The sequence below is a fragment of the Sturnira hondurensis genome, unplaced genomic scaffold, assembly GCF_014824575.4.
Source record: "Sturnira hondurensis isolate 20B ecotype Veracruz unplaced genomic scaffold, ASM1482457v3 Scaffold0016617, whole genome shotgun sequence".
Taxonomy (NCBI): domain Eukaryota; kingdom Metazoa; phylum Chordata; class Mammalia; order Chiroptera; family Phyllostomidae; genus Sturnira; species Sturnira hondurensis.
The window spans coordinates 3,522,486-3,547,463 of NW_028089248.1; the positions used below are offsets into that span (position 1 = coordinate 3,522,486).

At 60.5% G+C, this 24,978-nt stretch overlaps 2 protein-coding genes across 7 annotated transcripts in view; one reads left to right on the forward strand and one right to left on the reverse strand.

Moving 5' to 3' along the window:
• BRD7 (bromodomain containing 7) overlaps positions 1-10,312 on the forward strand; it is a 33,239-nt gene extending 22,927 nt beyond the window's left edge. Inside the window, exons 7-17 of one of the 2 annotated variants that reach the window (XM_037066356.1) lie at positions 1,242-1,423; positions 2,214-2,337; positions 2,957-3,032; positions 5,394-5,501; positions 5,843-5,981; positions 6,378-6,489; positions 7,658-7,714; positions 9,136-9,250; positions 9,451-9,594; positions 9,722-9,865; positions 10,133-10,312. In XM_037066356.1, coding sequence (XP_036922251.1) covers positions 1,242-1,423; positions 2,214-2,337; positions 2,957-3,032; positions 5,394-5,501; positions 5,843-5,981; positions 6,378-6,489; positions 7,658-7,714; positions 9,136-9,250; positions 9,451-9,594; positions 9,722-9,865; positions 10,133-10,194 — 1,263 coding nt within the window. In that variant the 3' untranslated portion in view covers positions 10,195-10,312. The remainder of the gene's footprint in view (positions 1-1,241; positions 1,424-2,213; positions 2,338-2,956; positions 3,033-5,393; positions 5,502-5,842; positions 5,982-6,377; positions 6,490-7,657; positions 7,715-9,135; positions 9,251-9,450; positions 9,595-9,721; positions 9,866-10,132) is intronic. The other variant, XM_037066357.1, reaches the window with a different exon arrangement.
• Positions 10,313-10,750: 438 nt separating this feature from the next.
• The window catches only part of ADCY7 (adenylate cyclase 7), a 47,376-nt gene continuing 33,148 nt past the window's right edge, over positions 10,751-24,978 (reverse strand). For 4 of the 5 annotated variants that reach the window (XM_037066352.1, XM_037066354.1, XM_037066351.1 and 1 more), the window contains exons 8-26: positions 24,435-24,562; positions 23,356-23,514; positions 23,055-23,187; positions 20,839-21,030; positions 20,457-20,491; positions 19,947-20,030; positions 19,635-19,707; positions 18,449-18,546; positions 18,079-18,163; positions 17,663-17,788; positions 17,367-17,465; positions 16,284-16,477; positions 15,675-15,765; positions 15,343-15,498; positions 14,633-14,779; positions 14,237-14,341; positions 13,842-13,971; positions 13,313-13,437; positions 10,751-13,117 (exon numbers count right to left, since the gene is read on the reverse strand). In XM_037066352.1, coding sequence (XP_036922247.1) covers positions 12,971-13,117; positions 13,313-13,437; positions 13,842-13,971; positions 14,237-14,341; positions 14,633-14,779; positions 15,343-15,498; positions 15,675-15,765; positions 16,284-16,477; positions 17,367-17,465; positions 17,663-17,788; positions 18,079-18,163; positions 18,449-18,546; positions 19,635-19,707; positions 19,947-20,030; positions 20,457-20,491; positions 20,839-21,030; positions 23,055-23,187; positions 23,356-23,514; positions 24,435-24,562 — 2,307 coding nt within the window. In that variant the 3' untranslated portion in view covers positions 10,751-12,970. The remainder of the gene's footprint in view (positions 13,118-13,312; positions 13,438-13,841; positions 13,972-14,236; positions 14,342-14,632; positions 14,780-15,342; positions 15,499-15,674; positions 15,766-16,283; positions 16,478-17,366; positions 17,466-17,662; positions 17,789-18,078; positions 18,164-18,448; positions 18,547-19,634; positions 19,708-19,946; positions 20,031-20,456; positions 20,492-20,838; positions 21,031-23,054; positions 23,188-23,355; positions 23,515-24,434; positions 24,563-24,978) is intronic. The other variant, XM_037066355.1, reaches the window with a different exon arrangement.

Genomic DNA, 24,978 nt, shown 5'->3' on the forward strand with positions numbered 1-24,978 from the left:
TAATGGTGGAAACTTGGAAATAATCTGAACGTCTGATGGGAGGTTATTAACTAAATCGTGGTACATAAAGTAGGATGAATTACTACAGTTATTACAAGCACTAAAGAATATTTAATGATATGGAGGGGAAATGCTTGTAATCTATTAAGTGAAAAAATTCTGGTGCCCAAATATTTGGTATAATTCCAGTTTGCTGATCTGCATGCATAATGCTTAGAAAAACACTGGGGTGATAAAGCTGTTAGCCCTGTTCCTCGCTAGATAACAAATTAACAAGGCTTTATTTTCTCCTCTACCCACATCTTGTCTAGAATAGAATGTATTACTTTAGCACTTTTAAGATGACTTTAAAATAAAAATTCAAAGTAACAAGCTAGTGTTCTTGAGGCCCTCACAGCCCGCACTGCTAGCAGTCACAGGAGACGAGGAGTCCTGCTCTCGGGCCTGGCTCTGAGTGACCTCAGATGAGTCACTTGCATTTCTGGACTGCCTCGCTCTTATCTGAATGCCCTCTGCTCCTTAGTTTCTGTTGTTCTGCAAAAGGCTTTGCTGCTGTTGCTATGCAACCCTGCGGAGACCTCCCTCCCCCTAGCCTCCAGGGACAGGCTCAGAGTTCAAAGGCGAGAGTTGGCATTGAGCAGACCGCCTCCCGAACCTCAGGCCTCGGCCGCGATTTCGGCACAACCCCACAGCATGTCAGTGTGGTGGGGAGTTAGGCACAAGTTTCACAAAACAGAAACGACTTCTTCGGCTAGAAGAGCCCTTACGCACTCAGAAAGAAGCCATGCCCACCGCCTTCGATTCTCTGAAGCATGGCGTTGTCCCAGCGGCATTGGTGCCCGCTGGCTGTCCTAGGGTGCTGGAATATACGGAGACTTCACATGCCGTGGGGTTACTAAAATTCAAACGAAAAGCCATTCGGTGAAATAGGAAATGCCAACACGCTGTTAAACCAGATTTGGCCTGTTAAACCCAGCACTGCAGGGAGTATTTAGTCTTTGTACACGCGCCCTCTTCTGTGAGCAGCTGATGCTGATGCTCTTGGGCTGGAGACGCAGCCGTCTGTGTTGGGGGGTGAGCTCGGGCCTGGTCCCGGGTACAGCGCTCTCGGTGTGACGGCGTCTCGTTAGTTTTCTCCCTGAGTCGGTCACAAGGGAAGTGCAGGCTCTCGGGAGAAACACAGTGCATTGCTTTCAAAACGAATGACAGCCCTGCAGTAAGAATATTCTTGAACGTTTCAGGAGAGGATTCAGAGCCTGAAGCAGAGCATAGAATTCATGGCAGACTTGCAGAAGAGCCGGAAGCCGGACACAGCAGACGCCTCGCAGAGCGGGGAAGACAGCAGCTGCTGGCCCACGGAGCGGGAGGACGCAGGGGAGACGGACGCCCGTGCCTTCAAGAGCCCCAGCAAGGAAAACAAAAAGTAAAGTGTCCGCGGACTTGCGGTCAGGCCGTCTTTCTCAAGCTCTCCAGGGGAGTAGGGACCCAGTGCCCGCCTTGGGGGGCCAGGTGCTCATCTGCCCCTGGTTGGTGGGTTCGGGCATGGCGCCCTCTTCTCGCATGGCGCTGTGGGGTGTCTCCAGGCACTCTTAGGAAACAAGTTTGGAACCGGTCAGTTATCTTTAGGGACTTGTAGTTAGTTTATTTAAAAGGAGCTATTTGTTTAGGGGAAACGTGTGCTTATTACTTCATTCCATAAAGAGGTGGAGAGGTAGGGACACCTCACTGAGACGGGCCCTGTCTCCCTCTAGATGCCCGCAGGTGGGAGCAGTGACTTCCCCCCGCCCCTCGGGGCAGCAGAGCCAGGCGTCTTGCTGCACTGACACCCATCCCTCACTGTGGACTCGAGAGGGTTCCAGTCAGCAGTCTGGGGCCTCTGCTGTCACGGTGCAGAGAACAGAACCTTGTGATAAGTTTTTGTCTCTAAGGTTTATACATCGTAAATGTGTGTATTTTTAATTTGAAAAGTCAAACAAAATTCTCTGCCTTCAAGATACGTTCATGGTGGAATTCATTTTTGTGGGTGTGCCGAGAAACAGGTTCAGGGTAAATGGCTCGGCCAAAGGCAGGGAGGGAGCTGGCAGACCCCGGTTGCCTTTCCCTGGGGCGCCAGCCCTTCCCAGGGGTCCGATTAAGCCGCTGTGTTCGCAGTGGGAGCACTTTTTAACGTCCCCACCTCCTGTCCCGTGCTCAGTGTTAGTGTGTGATTTCAGGAAGGACAAAGACGTGCTCGAAGACAGAGTGAGGAGCCAGAGTCTGGAAAGAGAGCAGGAGCAGATTGACCGCATCGTCAGGGAGTCCGGGGGGAAGCTGACCCGGCGGCTGGCGAACAGTCAGGTGATGGCGCGTCTCCTTCCTTCTCGGGGCCTGGAGCCAGGCTGTGCGGGCTCTCGGGCTGCGACACCCCTGTGCCCCTGGCCCACGCCTGCCTCGGAGCTCCCTGCACGGCGCTCGGGGCAGAAAAGTGAGCGTGTGTTGGAGAGTTCCATGGTCAGTCTTACCCTCTAGTACTGGGGGTTTGTTAGTGAAGTTAATGTGTTCTAAAACTGGAAAATGAACTGCATACTTTATTTTAAGCTTACAAGAAAACGTTTATACTCTGGTCTTTTGAAATGATGTTGTGTAACACACTGGTTTTAAAACCAGGTGGGTTAGTACGTGACTTAGGCAGGCCGCCCTCCTGGTCTTCAGTGTCCTCTCTGAGCTGCCCAGACAGAACCAGGTGGCCTTAAGGACCCACCGAGCTCTTCCAAACCCTGAGGTTTTCCTAACCATCGTCTTTAGCCCATCAGCACCGCGCATCTGCAGACAGATGTGGCAGTCGTTCCAAGTGCAGTGAGACAGCACCCGTAGTGAGTGTGACTGTAGTGAGGCTTTCTAGTGCCAGCCACGCGCACACACACATACGATATGTACAGAGCCATTGACGCCATGAGAATGCTTTGGGTCGTTGCAGTGTGAATTTGAAAGAAGAAAGCCAGACGGAACGACGACGCTGGGCCTCCTGCTCCCGGTGGACCCTGTGGTCGGAGGTGGGTTCATGGAAGGCACCGAGAGAGAACTCGCATCTGCCAAGAGCAGGGGCCGAGTGGGAGGACGCGGCAGGCCTGAGGGGGGGGTGGGCTGGCTGTCTCGTGGTCTACGAAGAACTCGGCCTGGCAGCGCGTGACTCGTGTTGACAGCCGCCTGACTCTCCCTCGCCCTAGAGAAGCACTCTGGGGGTCAGGTTTTCTGTGAACACCGAGTCCTCGGGCCGGGTGCCACACCCACGCGGTTTCTGGCCTGGTGCTGGGGGCTGTGGTCTCTGCCCTCAGTCACTTCCACGGGCATCGCAGAGCCCCTGATTCTGACACCAGCCACACAGCCACCTCGGAGACCCGCTGAGCGTGCGTGCTGTGTGGCTGCCTTCGCAGGGACAGGAGGACACAGACTTACAGTCACAGTGCTGTCTTTCCCTGTGGTCAGGAGAAAGCTTGTGAAGGTCGGCAGTCACCGCTTTGTAACTTCAGTTGTGTCGTCGTCTTCTCAGATGACATTTGATTGGAAATAGCACCGGAAAGGGTTTGAAATCTGATGAAAAATGGTAGCTGTTGGCCGTTTCTCTGAGGGGGGATAATCGTGCGCTGCAATCAGCAAAAGTGCAGGAGTTGATTCATTTCATAAATCCCCTTTCTCGGGCTGCCGTCGTGAGAGAGAGATGGGGACCCCAAAATGAGTGACGACAGTCCCTGTACTTCCGGAAACGTCTCCAATGTTTATTGTTCACAGGGGCCAGGTGCTGTCTGGGGCCCTGGGGGTGGGGCCAGGGGTACGGAGGGGACAGATGGAGAGACCCATCCCTCCCGCTCTGCTCTGTGGGGAGGGAGAGGGCGGTGCCAACAGACTCCTCGTGGGCCGGGCGGATGGAGCAGCTGTGCCTTCCAGTGCCGCAGGGTCCAGGAGGGCTTCCTTAGCCAGGTCGTGGTTGGCTCGACCCCAAAAAGGTGGGCAAGGGAGGGGGAACCCCGGTGAGAAAACCTGGGAGCGGAGCCCAGTGCATTTGGAGACTGAGTGGGCTGGCGTGGGCTGGCCCCCGCCCTTGAAGCGCTCCAGAGGGGTGCTCCCTCGGAGGGGGGAGCGCTGCGGCCATGCGTCACAGCGGAACTTCGTGCCTGCGTGAGAACTTCCCACAGCGGGGGGGGTGGTCTTGGGCCACAAAACTGCCACTAGATTGGGAGCGTGGCTGTCTCTAGGGTGGTGCTGGAGAAGCTTGGGTGGCAGGAGGGCAGCTGCCCTGATGAAGGCGACGCTGCGGGACGCCCCTCCCCCCTTGTGACCGGGCTCTGCTTTAAGGCGGAAGGTGCCCATTTACCTCGCGCTTTCGTCGTCCTGGTGGAGGGCCAGTGCCCGTCAGGACACCAGCTCAGGGCTGCTTCCTGAGAGGGGAGAGGGGCTGCTGCAGTCGTCTGTCACAGCCGTGGTGGCAGGGCGCTCACGGCGCGAAGGCCAGGGCTCTAATCGAGGAGGGTGCACCCGTGTCCGTGGGCGCAGTCAGAGACCATGCCTCCTCCTGGCACCGTCCTGCTCATTTCAGAGCCCCGGTGTCGTCCCCAGGGCTTGTTCCTGGTGCGTGGAGGTCACGTTGTCATTGGTCTTTTATGAAAGAGAGAAACACCAACTTGGTGTCCCACTTACGGATGCACTCATTGGCTGCGTCTTACATGTGCCCTGACCGGGGATCGAACCCGTAACCTTGGTGTATCAGGACGACACTCCAGCCGCTAGGCTCCTTGGCCAGAGTCCAGAGGTCACATCTGCAGAGGCTGCTCCTCACTGTACATGTTCCTTCCAAATGTATTAGGGGTGCTCATCCTTAGTCGGGCTGTTTTCCCTCCCTCGGCCTTTCACTAGCCCTTCCTGCTGGTTTACGTCCATCGTAACAGGCGAAGGTCCCCTTCTCCATCTTGGTTTCAGGTGAGGTACAGTGTGATTATGAAGAATTCCAGGAGCTCGGGCCTGCGAACCACGCGATCGCAGTTCGATTCCCAGTCAGGGCACATGCCTGGGTTGCAGGCCAGTTCCCATCAGGGGACTCACGAGAGGCAACCATACATTGATATTTCTCTCCTTCTCTCCTTCCCTTCCCCTCTAAAGATAAATAAATAAAATCTTTAAAAAAAAAGGAATTCCAGGAGGCAGTAGCGTGTGATGGGAATGACCAGGTTTGGATCCTGGCCACCTGCCTGCCTTTCGAAGCTCAGGTTTTCTTACCTTAAAAGTGGGGACAGCGAGGGCTCCCCGACCTCGTTCGTCACGCAGATGGCGTGAAGCTGCGTACGTGCCAGCACCATGCAGAGCACCGCTCAGCGAGCTTCCCCACAGCACCCGACTCACCACGCAGCCTTGTGTTCCAGAGCCTGGCTACTGCCCCGTGCGGCTGGGCATGACCACGGGCCGGCTGCAGTCTGGAGTGAACACCCTGCAGGGATTCAAGGAGGACAAAAGGAACAGAGTGACCCCAGGTGAGGCGCCCCCTCGTGGCTGTTACCATTTACTGTTTCCTTCCCTTTCTCGATGATATTTTTGCCACTTTAATTATTTACCTATTTTACTAAACTCCGAAGAAACTGAAAATTGCATATTAATGTTCAAAACAAGTTTCCCTCTATTCCCTCTCCGCTTTGTGGGGGGAAAGTCACTGGAGTAGCGACTCCGCGGGCATCTGCTGGGGGTACGTCCACCTTAGATTCGCACCCCAGTCGGCGCAGGAGTAAAGCTGGCAGGGAGCAGCCCCTCCTGCAGCGAACGCGGGCCGACGCGCCCGGTGGTCCGGAGCAGTGAGGTGTTCGACCTTTGCCCACAGTGTTGTACTTGAACTATGGGCCCTACAGTTCCTACGCTCCTCACTACGACTCCACATTTGCCAACATCAGCAAGGACGATTCGGATTTAATCTATTCAGCCTACGGGGAAGACGACTCTGACGTTCCCAGCGATTTCAGGTGAGTCGCCTGCCCTTCGGTATGCTGAGCGCCATGTTTTTACGTTTTCTACGGCACTGATCTATACGCCTGTGCCAAAGGGCGTGGTCCAGGCTGGCAGTGTGACTTGGAGAGGTCCAGTGCCGGCGGAAGTCTCTGGGTGGGGACGATCCCTGGGGGAGGAAGGAAGGGCGGGACACGGAGCCCCGGGACTGCGCCCTCAGTCCCCTCGGCCCGGCTCCCCAGCGTCTCACCGCGCTGTCCTGTGGGACTGTCTCGTTCTCCCCTGCGGAGTGTGCCCAGTGGGTGAGTGTGTGGCCGCAGAGGTGGACCTAGGCGAATGGCTGGACGTCACACTCTGGAAACTGAGGGCATCTGTGGGAACAGCGCTGACCTTCCCAACACACTGTCTTTCAGCGTCCATGAGTTTCTGGCCACGTGCCAAGATTACCCATACGTCATGGCAGACAGCCTACTGGATGTTTTAACTAAAGGAGGCCACTCCAGAGCCCTGCAGGAGTTGGAGACGGTAAGAAGGCCTCTGAAAAGACAGGGCCATTTATCCCCAGTGCCCAAGCGTTAGTCGTGCGCGTTGTGAAGCCCGGGTTACTGGTGTGGCGGCTGCACTCCGGTCCTCCGAGAGGGTGGCCCAGCCCGGGCCGGGATGGCGGGCGGGGGGTAGTGAGTGGGAGTGGGTGGTGCAGGCACCAGGATCTGAGGGCCAGGACTGTCGTCGTCCCCTGGGCCTAGGCCCGAAGACGCAGAAGTGGGGTTTGCTTCCTCACCACTGACTTTTAGTGGCACCTGGGAGCCAGCCCCAGTTCAAGGGGTCAGAGTTCGTAATCTGGGGTAAGTTAGAGACTCAGCTCTGAGACCAGGACGACAAGATGTGCGTGCCTTCTGCCCCGTGGGTCCCACAGGCACTGCCGTGGGCGCACACGCAGGAGCCGCGTTCCACACCAGGCCCAAAGACATTTTTGCTGCACCCTCCCCGTTAGTTCCTCTGAGGGAGTGAATGGGCTTGAGCTTACGTTGAATAGCCTTCGTTTGGCTAATGTGGCAGTGTGTTTCCAGTTTCTCCTCTCTTCGATCTGAGAGTAATTCTCAGAACTGAGTCTAGGAAATAGGAAAAGTTACCTGTGAGGACATAAAAATTGGGAATCGGTTACATGAATCACAGCGCCCCCTTTCCAAACGAGAGGACGTTGTCACTGGCTTGTGAACACACCCCAGCCGTCCGTTCCCACATCTGCCTGCTCCCTGCGGGCGGCCCGAGTGCAGCCGGGTCTGGGACAGCAGCCCTCCCGCCTGGCGCGCGCCTCCATCAGCAGGGACGGCCCGAGCCCCTGCGCTCCTCCTCAGTGGCCGGCTGTGGGGAGGGGACTGTGTCTCTGCAGGCACCTGGGCTGCTTGCCTGTGCCTTTTGAACCGGCAGAGCTGCCTGTCGAGGGGTCGCTGGTAGGGGGCGCTCTCGACTCTCAGAAACGTTCAGGTGTTCCATGCTGGTGATTTAGTACATGAAAAGCTAATTTAATACATGATCGTGTCTAATTCATTTTTGGTTTAAAGCTTATATTCCCATAATCCATATTCTTACTCCTCTTCTCTTGCCGTGAGACTGCCTGTTTTTCTATTTCCTTGGTATTTGCCCTTTTTTACACCTTCTAACACAAAGTTGGTTTTCTTTACCCTCATAGGCGTCCCCTGAAGATGACGGCCAGACCAGGACAGCTGATGCAGCGCAGGAAACAGAGGTGACTGTTCTTTCTGAAAGATTTTTAAATGGAGAGTAAGCCGAAAGGCCGAAGCGGTCAGGCTGTGTGTGGAAAGGGCACCGAGGACCCGGTGCAACGACCCGTGTCTCCCCGCCGAGCGCACGGTGGTGGCCAACACAGGAGTGGGCCCACGGGCCGTGGCGAGGGGTGGGGAACCAGCATCAGGAGGCTGAGGACCCCCTCCCAAGCGGTGCCAGTGACCTGGGTCTGGATGGACAGATGGACAGGGCTGGAAGGAGGGGGCCCGTGAGGAGCAGTGGGCCTTGTCTAAACAAACAAACAAACAAAAACTAGCAGAAGGGACAGGAAGGAAAAGACTGAGGCTGTGCGGTGGAGAGGACGACATGGGACTGAGTGCGGCCAGGCCTAGTACGGGTCTGCAGTGCAGAGGGGACCCACCCCTGGCTTCCGGCGTGGGAGGGTGCTGTCAGGGGAACACGGGGGGCGGGCAGAGGGCAGAGCCTTGGGGAAGACCCGAAGTTAGGGTAGGAACAGAAGTCTGGTGCGTGTCACTTGTAACCTTAGGGCCATCAGTAACCTGGTGGGGACAGAAGGGAGACACTTCAGGGAGTTGAGTAGGACAACGGGGACAGGGAGGATCTGGGACCCAAGGGAGCCCTTTAGCTGAGGGGACAGAGCACCTGAAGACGTGCGAGCTGGTGGAGAGCGGTGCAGGTGTGGGCGGTGGTTACAAACCACGTCCTTCCCAGGTCCTGTGCTCGCTGAGGGGCAGGTGTGAGGTTCAGAGGGAAAGGGAGCTGGGGGCCAAGGAAAAGAGCCGGAAGGGGTCAGGGGTCCTGACAGCACCGCACGCCTCAGCCCACGTGCCAGCAGAGAGACAGAGCGTAGTGCCGGTGTCCGGTGGGCGCCGCTGGCTCTGGCTCCTGATTGTCTGGGTCGATCGTTCCTAAAAAGCAGCGCTGAAGTTATGGAAACCATCTTACAGTTCCAGAATTAAAACTCCACCCTTTCTTGGGTTTTGTTTCTCCCATGCAACACTGACAGCCCATCGCTGGGGTGTGGAGGAAACCCCAGGAGGGTCTTATGTACAGGGTCTCCTACAAGAGTGCTGGGGGCCTGGGAGACGGGAGGCCTGGTTGCAGTGACAGCTATCCCAGGCTGCTGTCCCTTTACATGCAGAGTGGCTGGCACGTGAGAGCAAATGGTACAGCTCGTGTAAGACACACCATTACCTTATGAGCACAGTGGGTTCACGGTCAGGCTTTGGGAATGGCATTCTTCAAGTGTTTGGGAAAGACATTCTTCTAGGTAGTAAGTTTTAACTGCAAAGGACGTGGTGGAGTAACGGAGCCTGTGAACACGAGCCGTCTGACTGAGTTCTCAGGCCAGCCCTGTCGGGCTCCAGCAGGCTCCAGCCGTCTGTGCGCCTTTTTTCAAAGCAGGTCGCAGAGGTGGAGCCGGCGGGGCGGCCGGACCCCGGCAGCCAGGACAGGCTGGCGGCACTGGAAGCCGTAGCCAGCTTTGGCGCTCCAGCTGAAGTTTTTGACTCAGAAGGTGAGTGTCTCTGGAGGGCTTGAGAGGAGTTCCACCGGACATGGCAGTGAGGGCCCACTGTCCCTGCCAAACAGACTCGCAGAGCCGTTGACCACTGGCCAGGCTTTAGGGACAGCAGGGCACGTCTGTGGTGGCCGTCTCATTGGAGGGGAGGAGACTGACCGGTGGGCTTGCTCCAGTGCGCCCTTGTCTTGCCCCAGAAGCCGAGGTGTTCCAGAGGAAGCTGGACGAGACCACCAGGCTTCTCCGGGAGCTCCAGGAAGCCCAGAACGAGCGCCTGAGCACCAGGCCGCCCCCCAACACCATCTGCCTCCTGGGCCCCTCCTACAGGGAAATGCACCTCGGTAGGCGGCCCCTCCGGGGGAGCGGTACCAAGTGGAGGGGAGGACACTAGCCTTGACATCTGTACCCTTGTTCCCTGCAGAAGCTGCATTTCTGGACCTAGAACAGTTTTCATCTTTTTTCTTCCAGCTGAGCAGGTGACCAACAACCTTAAAGAACTCGCACAGCAGGTGACGCCAGGCGACGTCGTCAGCACTTACGGGGTTCGGAAGGCCATGGGCATCTCTGTCCCCTGCCCCGTCATGGGAGAGAGCCTGGTGGACCTGACAGAAGGTACGTGCCCGGCCCTGTCGGGAACGGCAGCCTTCTCGCCCAAGTGGCCTGGGACAAGTCCCAGCACTGTGTGGTGGTCGCGCACAGAAGACTCTGTTCCCATCCCATGTTGTCCACACAGTCACAGAAAGAGCCCAGTGAGCCCCTAAAAATGCACGCCGTCCTCACCTGCCCCAATGAGGGAGGGCCGTGAGCGCTGTCCCTCCCTTCCCGCCCTTTGTTCACCGGAAGGACAAGTCACTGAAGGAAGTATCTTTTTTGTTTCAGATCTCGAAGGAGCTAAAAAGCCTGCTGTTGCCGAGTGCGGGCCCGACGGGAGTGGAAGCTGACTGGTATTGGATTATATATTATGTACATACTTTTTCATCCTTACATTGGAAGTGCTTTTCACAAGATACTGAATATTTGTAAATTGTGTTTTTAATTAAACTTTGGAACAATTAACTTTAACATTCCAGAGACTGGACTTCTATTGGGTAACCAGGCTGAAACCTGGGACTATAAGCTGGACAAGGCATAGCAGCTGAGTTCCCCTTTGACCTTTCCTGATAGCGTGGAGAGCAGCCCAGAAGTAGAGCAGAAAGTCCCTGAGGTTTTCGCACTCGCCACAGTCCCCATTAAAGAAACCAGATCACTCCTGACTTCCCAGATTGTGTCTGTTGAGCTCCTCCGACAGTGGCCCTTGTGAGGAGGACGGCGGCTTTGCTTGTGGCCACCCTCGGCGCCAGAGAGCGGGGACAGTGGTAGGGGGCAGCAGTCTCGGGGTCGGCAGTGCCCCTGCTCCCCCCAGCCCTGAGATGACGGGGCACTATCGGCCCTGAACCGGAGGTCTACTTTCCCTGGGCTAAGATCCTAAAGGCCGAGAGAGCATTTGAAGTCAAGACATTCAGGTTTTCCATGCTGGTGATTTAATACATGAAAAGCTAAACCAAGTAGAAACACAGGTCCTTTATAAAAACGAAAATGTTTTGAAATGCTACAGATCTGTAAATCCTCAGTTACACAGAGTAAGGTGTATTTGCATGCACCTTCTCGAAGCACATTTCTGCACATTCACCCGATAATGTGCACGCGTCTGCAGTGGCTGAGGTCCCCTTTTCCAGTTGTTTTCTTAAACCAGGAAACTTAGGGGGGTTTTTCACTGGTGTCAGTGAGGCCCACCTTCGGGTCACTTTTAAGCAAGTCCTTGACCCATAGAAAAAGGTCAGTGTTAGGAAAAGATGCTTGTCCTGTCATCCACAGAACAAAATGGGGCGTGGAGAAATGACTCAGTAATTAGAAAACATTTATGCGAAATAACTGCAGGTAACTTTTATGGTCAGTTATATACTTCGATTTGAACATCGAAAACTTAAAATCTTATTTGAGCACAGTGCTTTAATTGGACGTAAAGATACATTAATGGCGACCTATTTTTTTTTCAACTTCCTGTCGAGATTTCTGTTACTGAAAGAAAAAGTAACGTATATTGCGATAATAGGAGCGTGTCTGCGCCCTGCTGGCGAGGGGCCTTCCCAGGAGCGCCAGCCAGCAGCCCTGGTCACCGCTGGCATTCGGGGGTCTAGACTTGGGCACAGCGCCCACCCGAAGCTGGCCCCCTAAGCACTGTGAGCGGGGCTGGCTGTCCTGTACTAGCACTTCTGCCGTGAAATCCAAGTGCCACCTCAGTGCCCACCCACTCCCCTGCAGCGCAACAAGCCCCACAGCAAGTCACGGCCCAGGCTGCCGGCCCTGGCCCCACGCACCGCACTCAGCCCCGGGCTGGCCGCCAACTCCAGGCCTCAGCCCCAGGCAGCCCTTGACACTGAGCCGCCCTGCCTGCGACCCTGCGTCATCTCCTGAAGCTGCTTCTGTGCACAGTGGTAATTCCAGGGGGTGCATGGGTGACTTCGGGCTGAGAGCCCGGCCATATGGTGACAGTCACCTATGTGTGTGAGGGCACGAGGGCGGCTCTGCCCATGAGGCAGAGGTCCGTTCAGAAAAAGGAACCGGCTGGTTGGTTGGTTCTCACCTTAGAACCTAGTCTGACTGCATTGGACCAAGAGTTGAAGCTCACAAACCTGGCTTTTTAGCAGCTGCCTTGATTCACTCACTCAGAACAAGAAGGTGTCAGCATCCAAGAGGGGGCTGGCTTCCTAGGTGGGGGCCTCTCCACGCGCCCTCACTGAGCACTTGCTCCCAGTCTGGAGCTCCTCGGGTCAGTGCTGGACTGAGGACCAGGGGGCGTCCCAGCTCTCCCGACTCCTTCCCTTCCCATCCAGCGTGGACGTGGGACGCGGGGAAGCCTGCAGGCAGAGCTCGGAAGTGCACGGCTGGTGAGAGGAGGGCTGAGAGGCTGGCGGGGCCTGATTGCCTAGGGTTTCTACTCATTGAACCTGACCTCAATGCTGGACTCAAAATGGTCTGGTTCGGCGTGAGGGCCAACCGCATCCCAGAGGACACGGGGCAGCAGCCTGCTTCCTGCTGGCGATTAAAAAGGCAGATAACGCGCTGCAGGGGAGGCGACTGGCTGGCCTCCAAGAAGTCATTAAAAAGGGAAAGACCATTAAGGATGGATCCATGCAGAACAAACACAGGGCGGAGGTGGCAGGCAGCACGGGTGTCCGCTGTGCCACGCTCTCCTCCTGAAGCCCTTCACTGGTCTGCAGCCCCTGGCCACCCGGGTAAGCAGTCAGCTGGCCCGCTGGGGCGGACGTGTCCCCGGCCGGCCCCCCACACCTGCTCGTAGTCCTCCTGTATCTAGGAAACGGGGTGCTCGCGCAGCTCCCTGGCCGCCAGGCAGTGTGTGCAGGCGGGATCTGCAGGAGGGTGTGGCCCTCCAGAGCGAGCGTCAGCCCGCTGTGCTGGAGGCCGCGTTCCCAACCCCAGCCACTCGGAGGGTCTGGCTGGCCGTATGTCAGGCGGCTCTGTGGTCCCCTTGAGTGGGGGGCGGGCACATTTCTGAGAAGTCCACTTGTGCAAATGCAAGGAGCCACACACGCCATCTGTCAGGAGGTAGTGGTGGCCAAGGCCGTGGAAGGCCATGACCGGCATGGGGCTGAGTCCTCCCGTCGGCTTGCTTTCGGACGGACATCGGCCTCGAGCGTGTCTGGCCCACCCCTGCCCTCAGTTCAGCCCAGGCCCTTGGAACTTGGCGGCGTCTGTGCAGACAAAGTACGTCCTGAGTTCCCCTTTGCCTTTGACGTTAATCAGTCCTCGGCATTCGCAAGAGTAACCAAGTCCCTGGAGAATGGTGCATGTCTCTTCTGTCACCTGGAAAGAAACCGAAGCCTTTGTAAGCTGGCAGCACACCTGCGGGGAGGGGCAGGTAGGAACCGGCTGGTAGCCGCCTGAGTCTGGTTTCCCTTGCGGACCTGACAGCCAGGCTCCCAGCAGCCCGAGGCCCAGGCGCCCTCCCCTCCAGGAAGTTCTGTCCTCCGCAGCCACGTGTCCCAGCTGGGGGCTCACCTGGATCTTCCCAAGCTCGCCCGTGCTCTCCATCCTGCTGGCCACGTTGACCGTGTTGCCCCAGATGTCATACTGGGGCTTCCGTGCCCCGATCACACCGGCGATCACAGGCCCGTGGTTGATGCCTAGAGTGACGTTCCCAGCTGTCAGGTCACGGAGACCGTGCCTCAGGCTTCCCAGGGGCAGGGGTCACACACAGACTCTACCGCCCACCACAGAAAGCACCTAGAGGAAGGAGCAGCTAGAGGAAGGTGAGCACGTGCTTCGCGGACCTGGCGGCACTGCCCGAGCCTGGGCAGCCTCGCTGCTCCAGCGTCTGCTTGTCTCCCAACAGAACATGGGCTCTGAGCAGGGCCCGGCAGCCAACAGCTCGGAGCAGCTGAAGGTCACCTAGTTACAGCTGACAGCTGGGGGCTCCCCACTCTCTGCAGGAATGAGTTACGACTAAAACTAATCAGAATGGCCTCTAGAGCCTTTCGGGGGAGACAGCTGGGTGCGCCACACAGGCCCCGCCCACCCCGGGCCTCACCGACACGCAGGCGGAAGGAGTTGAAGGAGTGCCTGTTGATGCCGTCCAGCTTGCTCATCAGGGCGACGCTGAACTCCACCATGATGCCAATGTGGGCGTGCTGCCGCTCCAGGTCCTGCAGGACAGAGCGCTGTCCCTGGGGCCACTGCGGGTCACCCCCATCTTCCCGACCAGGCCAGATGGGCGCTCAGAGCACCCTGACCTGCTGCACTCCGTGGGCACGAGGCCTGCAGGAGAGGCTTTCGAGGAGGGCCCAGGACCTGCTCCCTCACTGCTGACCCCCCTCGCTCCCCAGGTCAGGACCTGGGGGGGGCCCTCGTTGAGGTGACAGGTCTGGGGACTGCTGGATTTCACCTTTGGGGCCGGGACTCCAGGCCCCCAGCTTGGCTGAGTACCTGGTTCTCCTGCCCGGAGGGGCCGCTGAGCCCTGCAGCTGCCATGTAGGTGCTGCCAATGGTCTTGATCTTCTCCACGCTGCTGAACTTGGGCTTCAGCAGCAGCTGCAGGACAGAGGGGGCAGGGCCGTGACCGCTGTGGCAGGCAGGCCTGGCCCAGGTTCCTGCTGGGGTCGAGCCCTCCCTGGGCCTCCCATCCCTCCCACTCTCCTCCGGCTCTTGCTCTGCAGCAGTGTGCTCAGGGCTGCCGGCGCGTGGGTTCCATTAGAAACGACTGCTCCGCGAGGACCCACAGCTACCCTCAGGCAGCTGCCTGTCGCAGAGAGACCTGCAACTCGAATAAAACCACAAAGCCGCCAGGGGCACAGGATGCCGCCACCCACCACCAGGCCGCACCTCGTCGAAGTCGGCGATAATCTCGTTGAGCAGGCGCAGGCACTCCAGCCCCTCCTTGTTGACGTCGCACTCCGTGTAGAAGACCTTGAACTCCGGCACGGAGGCGAACATGACGCAGACACAGTCGTAGGACTGATGGTACCAGTCCTGGGGGTGGGGAGGAACAGGCCTCAGGGTGCCCACCCAACCTTGCCACAGAGGGCCCCCGGGGGGGCAAGGTGGCAGTCCTCATCACGGTGACCCAGAGGGCTCCTTCCATGGTGGGGGGGCCTTTAAAGAGGCACTCTGAGTCAGCGGGGGAAGGGGGTTTAGCCTCGGGCTGGGCTTTTGCTCTAAAACCCCCCGAGTCTGCAGAGCAGGGTTGGGAACCCCCACATGGAAGGCAGCGATCAGGAGGTGGGTTCTCCGTGACGTGGCTGCTGGGGACTGGCGGAGACACATGCCTTCGTCACAGGTGGCCCAGGTTATGGACACCGGCCACACTGGAGCCCTGCGCCGTCCTGCCCGGCAAGTGCCTGGGCCCCAGCTTTCAGGCGCAAAACCTGAGGCCCAGTCCACCCAGGCCCCCGACTCCCCAGCCCGTGCCCCTCCAGCTGCCAGCTCACACTGTCACCAGGGCACACAGGTGAGGCCCACGCCGCCGTGGGAAGCTCTTTGTGCTGTAGCTGTGAACCTCCCCCGACCTCGGGCAGCCCAGCCCCACACCACACCTCATCCAGCTTGTCGCCGACGAAGTGGGCCGCCACGTGCGCCGGCAGGACGTTCTCCAGGAGGAGGCGGTTCACGCTCTCCATGGTCTCAAACTCCTCGCGCTCCTTCTTGAACTTCCTCTTCCACAGGCAGTCCAGGCGGCAGTAATAGTCGATCTGCAGGCAGCGTAGCCGTGTCCCAGCCCCAGTGAGCGCCACGCTGACCGGGAACAGGGCTTCCCCACAGGGTGTGCTCCAGGGCGGAGGCAGCCCAGCCCGCCCCCACCTCCCCAACAAGGAGGGCAGGTGAGCTCAGCAGAGCGAGGGTTGCATCGGAGGCGCCCTGGGCTCACCTGTCTGGAGAGCATGACGAGGGTGGCGTAGAAGAGAACCAGGTAGAAGCTGGTCATGGTCTTCAGATCCCTGCACGCACAGGCTGGGGAGCTGCTGGGTGTGAAGGGGGAGGGCAGGGGTCGATCCCAGGCCCCACGTGCGGGGGTACGTGTACCCAGGGGAGAGCCACAGAGACGGTACAACAGGTAAACACGACGAGAGAGAACTTTGAGCAGAGAAAAGGGGTGGGAGTGGGGAGGCCTCCCTGAGGTGACAGCTGAGCTCACACCTGCGTGGTGAGGACCAGCCCCCTCTGCAGAGAAAGCCCCCAGGCCATGGCAGCTGGGCGGGGTCAGGGCTCCTGCTGGGGTCCGGGGAGAGGCCTGGGTGGCTACAGACTGGCAGGAGTTAGCAGGTGCCAGCCAGACCCCCAAGGGCGGGTTTTGTTCTGGGGCCCCCATGCCAGCCGTTTAGTTCAAGGGGGGCCAGGCTCTCCTCTCCACCTAGGAGGGGCCCAGAGCCCCCGGAATAATGCACACAACAGCCCTTCCTGGGACACAGGTGCTACTGTGGCCCCAGTTACAGCGGGCAGGGGACCAGGGTCCTGCAGTGAGCGACTTGGGCCCCACCTGAGGGTGGCGTTGGTCTCGCTGAGGTTGCCCAGGCCGTGGCCACAGCAGTCCCACTGCACGCACTGGGAGACGTTGAAGAGCACCAGGTAGACCACCAAGGCCACTGTCAGCAGCACCACTTTCAGCTCCAGGCTCATGCGCAGGAAGACGGAGCAGGCGACAAAGGCCAGGACGCAGCTGCAGGTGTAATACTGGGGAGACAGGGCACAGGTCAGCCCCCACCTCTCACCTCCGAGAGAGGCCATCCGGGCCAGCCTTCGCCACTCGGGGACTCTGAACAGCCAGTGCCTCCTTGACCTCCCAGCTCAGTGACGAGCAGGCACTGGCATCTCCAACTTCCTACCACTGTGCCATTTTTACTTTCACTTCGGGCAAATGAACTCATTTAAAGGAAACCACTGTAATAAAACGCTGTGGTGTACAGACGGGACAAAGGGCAGGGAGTGGCGGGCACACGCCTTGACAGCCCCTGGGCCACGAGCATGCCCTTCCCAAAGTGCATCCCTGCCACTCTCCTGTGCCAGGCCATGCGTGCTCCCCACAGCCTCCAGAACCCAGACCCAGCCCTCCTCCCAGGCCGGCTCAGACCTGCCACTGGCCACCCCTGCACCCAAGAGCTAAAACCTGTTCCCACTACACACCTCGCTTTTCCTCACTGCCCTGCCCCTGCCCCACCCCACCCCCACCCCCGCGCTGCCCATAACCTTTCGGCCCCTTAGAGAACGGCTCCAAATTTGCTGCTGCGCCCTCAAAGTCCCACAGCCTTCACCCTGCTGGGGAGCTCCTGGCGCCAGCCCGCCTGGGTCCTCGTCCCAGCCCTGTGACTGATGGCGACCTCCCCAAGCCGATTCCCGGCCATCAAAATGGAGACCCTAACAGCCACCCAGAGCCTGGGGGTCAGGACACTCACACCAGTGTGGGGGGCCCCCACTCACACACCCTGGACTGGTGGTGTACCAGCGCCCAGACCCTCGTGGCCCCCAGCGCAGCCCTCATGGGCCCTGCCTGTGCCTTGGCGGAGGGGGCGGGGCGCCAGACCCAGCTCCCCCACAGCCCGGGCACCGGGGCCAGCGCACTCACCGGGAGGAGCTCGCACGGGGTCCCGTCTCTACTGGCCAGGGCCCTCGGGCTCGTCTGGTTTACCACCAGCAGCCCTGGGGCCAGGGAAGGCGGCAACGGCTGCAGAGGAGACAAGCCCGGTGATGGGTGGTCAGGACCTGCTGGGCCCAGCCTCGGGGCCCTAGAGGGGGTTACCCCGCCTGTGGCTTTTAGGCAACAAGATTCTGGGGGTCTCAGATCTTGAGGTCCCCGGGTCCATGTCTGACTTGCCCCACCCAGGAGGTGGGCACAGGGGTCTTTACCCGCCCAGGACATACCAGGTTGACGATGGCGACAGTGAGCAGGCTGCCGATGGTCAGGATGGCCAGGGACAAACGCAGCAATGGGTGGGTCTCCACCTTCTCGGAGATGGCCCGGAGCGTCCCCCAGGCTGGGAAGCACCTCTGTGGGACCACAGGGCCCTGTCAGCTGGCTCCAGCCCAGGACTGGGGGGCACAGACAGGAGGGGCAACCCGCCCTGGAGGCCGTGAGTGGGCGGGGCGGGGTGGGGGATGCTGATAGAACTCTCAGGAGAAGTGTCGGGAGGGCTCAGTGACTGTCCTTGAGACAGGGACAGGAGGGGCTCAGGTGGGCACAGCCCCCCAGGGAGGGTCCAGGAGGCAGCAGCTCACCCCTCCCCAACCCACCAACCGTGGGGCCCAGGCAGGTACCCCACCCATGGCCTCTCACTCACCAAAAACTGGTCAGCAAAGCACAGGCCCAGCACCAGCCCCAGCACACAGGCCACCAGCCCAAAGGACACCCCCAGGGCCGCCGTCCTAGAGAGGAGGGGACAACCTAAGCTCCAGGGCCCACACGCAGGACTGAGCCTCCCAGAGTCCCAGGCCCCTCCCACCCCCTCCAAGTGCTGCCCTTTCCTCAGCCAAGGGGCCCTCTGCAATCCAGCCCAACCGCTCCGAGAACAGCACACGGGCCTGGCCGAAACACGGTCAGCCACATGTCCCCCTTCCGGAGTCACGCATGTAAGAGACGAGACGCGGGTCTGGTACCCTGTAAACATACTTATTTTTTAGGCTTCACCGCCCCACTCTCCTCAGACCCACCTGGGCATCAGCAGGACGTGGACCAGCAGGATGCAGAGGAAGATGAGGCTGGCGCAGGCGAAGTAGTGGCGGACCCGGGGGATGGGCGCCAGGCGGTACTGGGGGTGACAGAGACCATGAGCGCTGGCTAGGACCCCGGAGGGCCCCACCTGCAGGGCCACTGCCCGCCCCCTTCTCAGGAGGCAGGGCGGCTCAAGTTAACCTCCTTAAAACACCCTCACACCCTCCCTGCGCCACAGGTGACAATCTCCCACCACCACCAACGGACAACTTGTTCCCACTGTGTCTTTAGACGCCACACCTTCCCCTCCCGCACCCTGCTCAGGTCTCCCTCTTGATTCCCGAGGCCCCTGAAGCGCCCAGGGCCCACGTCTGCAGCCAGGAACCAGACCTTGGGGTGGGTAGGGGGTCTTGTCCTCACCCCAGACCGAGCAGTAAGGCTGAGGCTGGGCCCCCAAGCTGCCTGTGCGCCCCCCTGCCCACCCCACTGACATGCAGCACCATCACACGACCTCAGCCCACGAGGTTCCCTGGTGCAAATGAGCAAACCCAGCTCTGAGAGCCTGCTGCCCACCCAGGCCCCACAGCCAAGGGAGGCTGCCAGGCAGGTTTCCTGACTACCACGCCTGCCTCCAGACGCCAAGCCCCCCACCCAGGGCACCCCCCAACTCAGGGAGCCCTAGCTAGAGGAGGCCCCCAATCCTGGAGGCCATGGTGGGAGAGAGGTGCCAGCCCTTGCCTGCCCGCTCAGACAGGCCACTCCCAAGACCAAGATGCCCGGGGAACCCTCCAGGAGTTGTGAGCTGGATGGCAGTGCCTGCCCAGGCCATCAGGGTGGGGGTCCACCAACAGGACATGTGACACAGGGGACAGTGCCCGAGCCCTGTGGGCACTCAGCAGACCAGTCCACTGATGGTGCAAAAGCTGGTTGCTACAGTGGCCAGACCGCCAGGTCGTCCCCTTGCCACTGGAACCAGGCGGGGGGCTTGAAGGGAGTAGGTGGGGGCATGTGGGGGGCCCGGTGGGGGCCACAGGGTAAACCTCTGTCCCCTTCCCCAACAGCCAGCGGGAGCGACTCCCCACCACCTCCCTGAACAAATCTGAGGTGCAGTTGTCCGTGGCCTGCACCCTATGCTACCCCCCAGGCCTTGGAGCCCCCCTCCCTGGGACCCCCCAGGACCCTCACCTCTCGCTCGAAGCCCTTCTCCAGGAAGATGGACCCAAAGGTGTAGAAGTCATCAGACTTAGAGCAGCAGGGCCTGTGGGTGGCAGGTGTGGGTGGGCAGGTGTGGGGGAGGGAGAGGGGGTGGGGGGAGGGGAGGGGTGGAGAGGGTGGGGGAGGGGAGAGGTGGGGGAGGGACACCACCCTCAGGAGGCAGCGCCAGGAAGGGAAAGACAGCACCCATGGACGTGACCGGAGCGGGGTCACTGGGGGCCTGGCCACAAGGGGAGCCCCCACTTGAGGGAGACCGAGTGAGCAGAGGTCCAGACCCCTCACCTCGTGGAACTGAGCCCCTCGATGGCTGACAGCATCTCGTCATCATCTGAGTCATCCTCCGACCGCCCCTTGGGGGAGGCACCTCTGGAATCAGACACCCACAGGCATCACCCCAAGGCCCCGCGTCCGCTTGCGTAGAGGTGCCGTGTGGAGCCCCGTGCAGGACGGTGAAGGGCCAGGCAGGTGCCACCGAGGCCCACAGAGGGCAGCGAAGGCCCGGCAGGAAATAGGGAGCAGAGCCACCCACGCCCCAGGCCTCCCACGCACCAACCCCTCTGATGGACGCTGCCACTGGGCGGGCACACAGCAGGCGCTCAAACATTGTGCAGTTCTGTTTTCTAAAACACCCTGACCTGGGCCATGGCAAGCTCCGTGGTCAGGGCCAGGCCTCCCCAAGCCGCCCTTGTTGCCAAAAGCTAGTCAGGGCAGCCAGCCTGGAGGAGGTGGCGGGACAGGACTTAGCCAGAAAGGCAGGCCACATACTGTCGGGGGAGGGGACCGCACACCTACCGGTCAGGGGCCCGGGAGCGCCGCAAGGGGATGGCCTGGAAGAGAGGAGAAGAGATCGTTACTCTCCGGGGCGCAGGGCCAAGAGTCCATTGTGGGGCCAGGTCCACTGCCTTGGACACACGGGCAGGGTGGCGGGGACATCCCAGCTGGGGGCAGCCGGAACCAAAGCTGACCTCTGGGCACTGAGCGGGTGGAGACATCCAAGCGGCCCTGGTGCACTGACCACATGCCTCATTACCCAGGGAGGGAGGGAGGGCAGAAAGCCGACCCATTGCACAGGTGGGGACAGTGAGGCCGGCTGGGAGGACCCTGCATGCCCCCTGCTCTGCTGACCCCTTCAGAGAGCATCCGGAGCCCAGCTCCCCGAGGGACGGGGCCCTACCTTGAGCTTCCGGCTGTTGGGCACGGGGTTCTCGCTGCTGCTCACGCTCTCTCGGTGGTTGAGGTGGGCGAAGGGCCGCGCAGCCCCCCAGGACTCAAGGTAGCGGGTCATGCGGAGCGACGCCCGCATCTTCAGGGCGGCGTCCCCCTTGGGCTTGGGGAGGTGTTGGCTGGGTGGGGGCGGCTGCTGGCTCTGCGGGCGAACAGAGTGTCTGTCTCACCCCCCGCCTCCCCGCCCCCAACACACAACATGGCCCCGAGCGGCTCTGCCTAGGTCTGCAGTCGTGGGGGCCTGGCTGAAGCCCGGTGCACACCTGGGCTGGGCTGGTGGGGTGTGCCCAACCGGGGTGTGGCCCTCCACACTCCACAGGTAGACGGGTCACACACCTGTGCAGTGCCCTCACCCCTGTGCTTCCACCTCCCCAGGGACAGACGTAGGGGCGGGTCCTAAGCCCGAAGGCCCCACTTGCCCTCCTGGGAACCAGACGCTGTCCTTGGGGCCCCTTCCCATGAAGGCACCCCGGGGAGACGGGCCCCAGGGAGATGGGCCCCGGGGAGACGGGCCACAGGAAGCAACAGGCATCTGGCCCTGCCCTCGCACGTGTGGCCAGCACCTGTCCTTCTGTGGGGACCAGCTGGGAGGGTGCAGGGTGCTGGCTGCAACCTGGAGAGACAGTGAGATGCCCCACCAAGGGGTGGCCCCTCCCCCTCTGGGGCACCATTTTGGTCATTCCCACTTGTGCAGCCCCAAATACAGCCCAGGTCCATCACTTGCCACGTGTCTGCTGTGGCCATTGCCAGGAGTGCAGTGGCTTAGTCAGGCCCGGAGTCCCAGCCCCAAAGAGCACCATACCTTGGACCTTCCCCGGCTGGGGGGCTGGGGGCTGGGCAGGACTTAAAAAGGGGAGGATGAGAAAGACCCCAAGGCCACCAGGAACAAGCTTGGGCCCTCTGGAGTCCCCCTAACCCCTAACATTGTGGCCCTCCAGGAGTCCTGGTCTCCTCGGGGGCCCACCAGCACCTACACCCACAAACTCATGCAGCCACAGCGCAACTTCTCTGGAAACCTCTAGCCTTCCTTTGGGACAGAAGCATTTCTAGACCCCGAGAGGCTCCTGTCTGCCTGGCCCAGGGGAACGGCGTGGGAGCCGGCCATTGTGAGCATCCAAGGGCCCCTGAATGCACCGCGCCCTGCAGTGGGCACCTGCCCTGGACTGGGAGCAGGTCATCTGTCTGTCTCCCCGTCTTATCAGACATCCCTGGGGCAGGAACTCAAATCACAGACCCCATTTAGGGGGACATGCTGGCCATGGACTAGGCCCACGGAAAAAATCACCATGCGCTCTCCGGGCCTCTTGCATTTGGACAAGAACAAAGAAGATTCCACAAGGTGGGGTGGGAGGCAGGGCGCCAGAAGCAATACTGGCACCCAGTTCCACCCTGCAGGGGACGCTCTCACTGAGCACTTGGTGGTTCGTGGGGTGGTGGTGGGGGCTGGGGAAGGTGGGGGCTGGGGAAGGTGGGGGCTGGGGAAGGTGGGGGCTGGGGGGGAAGGCTGGCGGGGGGAGGCTGGGGGAGGCAGGCAGGCCGGCCAGCCCTGAGGACAGCCAAGGCCAAGGCTGGAGTGAGAGGGAGCTCAGAGAGCCTGCGTGGCCGACATTCTTGAGCGAGCCCCAAGGATGATTCACCAGTGGCTCCGGGACACGCCAGCCTCCCGGGGGGCGACGTGGGGCAGGCTGGGAGCAGCCCCGGGGCCTCCGCCACCACAGGGTCATGGTGGGAGTGGGGGCATCGGCCGAGCAGGCCCACGCCACAGGTCGGAGCCCAGGATGCATGGAGGACCGGCCCGTGGCCCCATGGCCATTCTCTGCTTTTCCTGAGTCTGTCTCAGAGCATGTTTTTAAAATGGGCCTCTGGAAAACTGGGAGATGAAGTGACAGCCACATGGAAAGTGAACTCACGGGGACTTCCTTCCCAGCTGTTTAGGACGCACCAGGGCAGCAGTGAGGGCTTTGCTCAGACCAGCAGTCTCCCCTTCGGGGGCGCTGTTGTCACGCCCATTTCTCAGGAAATGAACAGTGAGGCGCTGGGGAAGTTGGTTCTGTACCCAGTGACGGGGAGCTCACTCCCACCCTGGGCAGGCCTCTGATCCACTCTCTCCCCAGGGCCCTCCCCCTGGGTGTGGGCGCCACAGCCTGCTGTGTCCACCCCTCGTACCCGGGGGTCGATGACCAGGTAGGTGCGGATATTCATCTCCTTCAGGTAGGGGTCCCTCTGCTGCCCGTGCCCGTCCTCCACCTCGTACGCCTTGTCCAGGTGGCTCAGCGTGGCCTCTGTGATGTGCACCCGGCTGGGGAAACGCAGGTCAGACGGAGCATCAGGGCCTGCAGCGGGCTGGCACCCGCCCCCCAGTGACCAGGGGACGGGAGTCCAGGCCAGCTCCCCCGACCTCGAGGTCACTGCTTCCACCTCTGACCCCACCCTGACCCCCCAGTTCAGAGGAGCTGGCCAGCCTCACCCCGGGACTCCAGCTGCCTCCATCCTGTTGGCCAGGGACACGTCGTGGGACCACACATCATACTGCCACTTGCGCAGCCCGATGACACCACAGAGCACATTCCCCGAGTGGATGCCCACGCGCATGCTGATGTCCACACCCGTGGCCTCCCGCACCTGCCTGAGGGGAAGTGGGGTCACCTCAGCCCAGCCAGGGCTGCTCGTGGGGCCCTGAACCCCACCCAAGGCACTCGAGGCCCCAGAGTGGGGCGGGGCAGAGCCAGGCGGTAGGGGAGGGTGCAGGGACGCCTCGGCTCATGGGGCTGCCTCCTGGAGGGAGCTCAGCGCCCCGTCTCCAGGAGTGTGCAAAGGGGTGTGGCCACCCCAAGGTCAAAGGCTGGAGGAGGAGGAAATTCCAAGCATCATCCGTCTCTGCAACTCACACTGAAGACCCTAAAATGCTCCCCCTGGGTGTTCCCCACCTGGGTCCAAGAAGGCTGCTAGGGGCCTGGGGGCCCTTCCAAACCCCCAGACACCAAGATCGTAGGGGCCACCAGCCTTTGAGGGCCTTCTCCAGGCAAGGGGGCTCTGGGGATCAGGCGTTAGCATCACTCAGGACAAGGAGCCCAAGTGAGACCCTCCCTGGGGCACAAGGCGCCCCCAACAGGAGCAGGCCTCTGGGTCCCTTTGACAAGAGAATAGACCGGGGAGCAGCCAGGGCTGCATGTCCGTTAACAAGGCTGGGGATAGACATGTCTACCAGGGCCAAAGTCGCAGGGAGCACAAGGGGACCCGCACAAATGCCACACATTCTAAGGGGTGGGGCTGTCTGAAGTCAGGTGGGAGGAGCTACAGCAGGGCAGCCTCCTGTGGGCCCCTGCGTCTGCCAGCACCTCTGGCCACCCCTGTGACCCTGCTGGGAGGAAGGCAGCCCCGCTGCCCGCCCTCACCCTCCCCGACAAGGAGTCACAGAGGGAGGGGCACAAAACAGATGGCCAGGCCATCCAGGCGAGCCCCCTGTACCTCCGTCTCCTCATCCAACAAATGGGGACAACGTGCTCCCCACTGTGCCCTGGGCTCAGACACGCCCGAGGTACCTACTTAATGGCCTCGCACATGTCCAGCCCCATCTTCACGCAGTTGCGGGCGTGCGTGGGCAGTGACACGGGCAGGCCCGACACGCAGTAGTAGCAGTCACCCAGGATCTTGATGCGCATGCACTCGTTGGCCTGCGGGCAAGGTCAGCAGGGGTCAGGGGTCACACGGGCAGCCACCCACTTCCCAGCCAGGGCTCGCTCCTGGGGTGCCAGCCACCAGGAGCTGCTCCTGGGCCTGCCGAGAGGACGGGGGACCCGGGGGGCCCTGGGGGGCCCTCCAAGGGGAATGCCAAGCATCCGCAGCGAAAACAAGTGTTTTCGTCAGCCACCTGAATGCCCCTGGAGGAGGCGCTCCCTGGGTTTCTTTCATTCCTGCAATGTTTGAGCACCTACTGAGTGCCCATCCCAGGTACTGGGGCGCAGCAGTGAACAAAGACAAAACTCCCTGCTGCCGTGGAGTTCACACACTGGGGGGCAGGACGAGACCCTACGCTGGACGAAATCTTAGCCATCCAATGGTGATGAGGGCTGAGGGGGGGAATCAGGCA